At 40.5% G+C, this 4044-nt stretch overlaps 1 protein-coding gene across 1 annotated transcript in view; it reads left to right on the top strand.

Moving 5' to 3' along the window:
- RASEF (RAS and EF-hand domain containing) overlaps nucleotides 1–3825 on the top strand; it is an 80074-nt gene extending 76249 nt beyond the window's left edge. The window contains exon 16 of the mRNA XM_034647346.1: nucleotides 639–3825. Within this exon, the coding sequence (XP_034503237.1) occupies nucleotides 639–744 (106 nt within the window). The 3' untranslated portion in view covers nucleotides 745–3825. The remainder of the gene's footprint in view (nucleotides 1–638) is intronic.
- Nucleotides 3826–4044: the final 219 nt, after the last annotated feature.

Genomic DNA, 4044 nt, shown 5'->3' with positions numbered 1-4044 from the left:
GGGAACACAAGCAGGGGGAGTGGGAGAGGAAGAAGCAGGCTCACAGCGGAGGAGCCTGATGTGGGGCTCGATCCCATAATGCCGGGATCACACACTGAGCTGAAGGCAGACGCCCAACCGCTGTGCCACCCAGGCGCCCCCGAAGAGAAATTTCTTAACCTTTTTTTTTTTTTTTGCCTTTGCTTCCTCACGTATAAAACGGGGCCCAACAAATTCACATGGTCCTTGTGAGGATTAAGACAGTCAATACCTGGGGCGCCTGGGTAGCGCAGTCGTTAAGCGTCTGCCTTCGGCTCAGGGCGTGATCCCGGCATTCTGGGATCGAGTCCCACATCAGGCTCTTCTGCTATGAGCCTGCTTCTTCCTCTCCCACTCCTCCTGCTTGTGTTCCCTCTCTCGCTGGCTGTCTCTCTGTCACATAAAAAAAAAGAAAAAAAATCTTAAAAAAAAAAAGACAGTCAATACCTATAAAGCATTCAGAACAGAGTCTGAGTGGCAAACAGCACGCGCTCAGCAGTGTTGTTTTGTTTCTGCAGAACCATCTGTTGTTTAGTTTTATACCTCAATAATGCATTCTCTCTCTGTCTCTCTTGGTCTCTGTCTCTCTCTCCCTCCCTCCCCTCCTCCCCTTCCCCCAGGGAAGTGAAAAAAAGAACGGATGAAGATGACAGCAAATCCATTACCAATCTGACCGGGACCAGTTCCAAAAAGTCAACCCAGATGAAGAACTGTTGCAGTAGTTAAATCCCAGATACCCTTGGCCTGTGGGGTCTTCAGTCCCAGAGTACTGAGTGCCTGTGACTTGTTTGCTCCTCACAGAGGGGGGCATCCTCCAGACAGGGCCAGGTGGAAGGTTACAGTGTGGGAATCCTTCTGGAGCCCTGGCTCTTTGCTGTGTTTCAGTCAATGATTGGGGCCCCCTGATTAAAGGTACTTGTCTTGTCCTTCCAGAGTCTCAAAAGATAACGTGTAAAAAAATGGGAAATCACATGCTCAGATCAAATCTGTAGAAGAAACTCCCTGACAGAGTCACATGGTAGCTGACTTCGTAGATAACCTAGAACATATTTTTTTTCAAATCTCTGATACTAGAATACTAGTAAAAGGGGATTATCATCCTAACTTTGCTGGTAACTAGCCTGTGGCCTCAGACCTGTCAGCGGCCCAGGTTGGATCTGTTTCCTCACCTGCAAAACAAGCAGCTTGGCCTTGCAGGCCTCAGCCTTTCGGATTCTGTGCACCGTAAGGAGTGGGAAGCCCACAGTTAATAAGGACTCTGGTTAGTCGTACTTTTTAAATATTGGGGTATTGATTTTTCTCATTTCTGAAATAACAGCGTTTAATTGAGAAAAAATGGTGATGTTGTAGGCTCCAGTGGAGACAGAAAAATCTATTTTTTTTATGTACAAAGGAAAAACATTTTTGTGACAATAAGTTAGAAAAAAAAAAACCCAAAGTACTGACATCTCAACAAAGTCCATGGTTTAAATTCCATGTTAAAAATTCTAATGAAAACGTAGGAAGCCACATACTAGTAAAAGTACAGTGCCCAGGAAAGTTGTCACTCTTCACTTAAAAATATATACTAGCAAGTCATGGCCATGGGCTGGGGAAAGGCAGGAGCTGGAGTGACTGCTAATAGGGATGTGGTTTCTTTGGGGGATGAGAATGTTCTGGAATTATACTGTGGATAGCTTAGTAAATATATGAAATAACACTGAATTTTTAAAAGGTGAAGTTTATGGTATGTGAATTATATCTCATTAAAAAAAACACTAGTACTTTAACATTTTGTCCAGTGAGAATGTGCATGCTTGTTTCAGACCTTCCCATCATTTACAAGCATAACCTCCAATACGGTGCAAATCCCTGAACTCCATAGTTGCCAGCATTCACTTCCTGAAATGATCAGTGAAAGAAATGTTATGTATAGTTTGGGAAGCTCATCTCTTCACAACAGGTGTTGTCCTTAGGATGGGAAGTCAGAGTCCTTTGTTTAATGTGACTAGTGACTCCTCACCAACAGCGTGGTGGGTCTTGCTCTCCTTCTAGAACCTGCAGTGCCTCCCAGATTTCCCCACTGAAATGTCTCTAACAGCTGAAGGCGCCAACACTTGACCCTAGAGAAGCCTGGTTTTTGGCTTTTGGTTCTCAGTGGCCTTGAACCAATTAAATTATCCCCAGCCAGAGGTTTGAACTTACCTTGGTTCATATAGGTCCAAGTTCCAAGTAGTCTGCTGAAAAAACCTTAAATAGTAACTTATTCATTGTATTATATAAGCTAATAACATTCCTTTTCGTTGAATTAAAACAATTCCATGGAGCAGTTTTTCTCCTGTTTATGATTTTTATGATCAAAACTTTCATTCCCTAGCTTTGTTTTTTTGTTTTTACATGAACACTGACCAGATATGTTACACACCAAAATTATCAAGAGCTTATAAAGCATGCCTTCTCTCTATTGACATCTAGTTGTTGTTTTTTTTTACTGGAAAGTTTAATCTATTCCTGGCAACTCTATCATACATTTCTGTTTAATGGCTTTGGTCACAGAAAAGAAATTTACATTTTTGACCGGAAAAAGCACCTCGCTGATGGAGTGTTGTCAAACTAAACAAGGGGGTAGGGGGTAGTTATTTCTGTGCCTTCGTGAGATGCACATTTGGCCACTGCGGGTTGCCTCTGTGGCATCTTTGGAAACAACGTTAGAAAGGATTATGTTGACATAATGCGACGCTTGTTCAAGTGTTTGGTGCAGTTGCACGAAACTGTGTTAGTGTAGGTGTTACTGTGTTGCCTTTATTTATTTTCCCCCAAAGTGTCTCTCTGTATTTGTCTGACAGTTTGTACATAGAGTATATCTTTGATACAGAAGCATCACCTTGGCTTTTGCCTCTGGCTTGTATGGCTACTACACCCAAATTGATTTGGAGATTGCATAGGTGCCTTTGATAGACAAAGCAATCATATTTATTTGAACCTGGATAAATAGTTTGTCAACAAAATCCAAATCAGAGACTTAGAGCTCTGGTGAGCAATCTTCTTTGAAGAAAAGCTACTTAAAAGCTCTTTCAGCTGCATTGGTGGGAAATCATTATCACCAACATTTCATTTCAGGGAAGGTATTCTCAAAGTGTATTTTTGAATAAAAAAAAATTTAATGTTTTTAACCTAGACTTAGTGTGACACATCCACATAGTCCTGTGCAACTAACTCATCTTGACTCAGTTTTTCCTTTGAGGGCTTTTAAAATCACAATTACACAGTCCTCCTTTTTCTTTTTTTATGTATCCTGACACATTGGATGATATTTTAATTTCATCATGGAAAAAAGAATGTTGGATAAGGAGACATTTTTCACTGTTAACTTTTAGCCTCATGCATTTTCATAATTTATTTTTTCCACTTGCTTCTTTATATGACATATGTGACATTTGATTATTTAATACCAAATGTGATTTGCATAAACCCAAGTCACACAACCCTCTTGCTGAAGATAAAATTGAGGTTAAAAGATAAAGATTTATTTTCATATTTGTACAGTGATAGGCTTCAGAGTGAAGGCTTTTGTGGGCTTTTATTGTATATGTGTGTAAGAAATTTCATTTGTATATATTAAGTAGGCCTATGAGTATTGAATAATTGTTTCATGATTTTGATTTATATGGTTTACATTTTCATAGTATCGGCCGTATTTCATTTATACTGTTTATTTCTCTTCAAACCATTAATAATTATACCATAAAGTGTAATTTTTATAGCAATGCAAATGTCTAAGGAACTACAAATATTTTCTGCATTGTAAATTCAATAAAGCATGCTTTCTTTGGCCTTTGGGGTGTTTCCTTCAGCTTTACTGCAGGCATCCCTGAAGTAACTTTAATTCTAGGATGTGCCTGCATGAAACCATGCCTCTGGAACACTTGTCTTTTCCGGCCCGTGCAGCTGGCTGGAGAAAAGAATGAATGCATGCATGGCGTGCGGTGCTGCAGCACAGCCATGTCCTCTTGGCCAGCAGGGCATCGGGTCGACCAACTTGGGGTG

This window comes from Ailuropoda melanoleuca, chromosome 17, assembly GCF_002007445.2.
Source record: "Ailuropoda melanoleuca isolate Jingjing chromosome 17, ASM200744v2, whole genome shotgun sequence".
NCBI classification, from domain to species: domain Eukaryota; kingdom Metazoa; phylum Chordata; class Mammalia; order Carnivora; family Ursidae; genus Ailuropoda; species Ailuropoda melanoleuca.
Note: the sequence above shows the minus strand (reverse complement) of the source record. Positions and strands in the feature narration are given on the sequence as shown.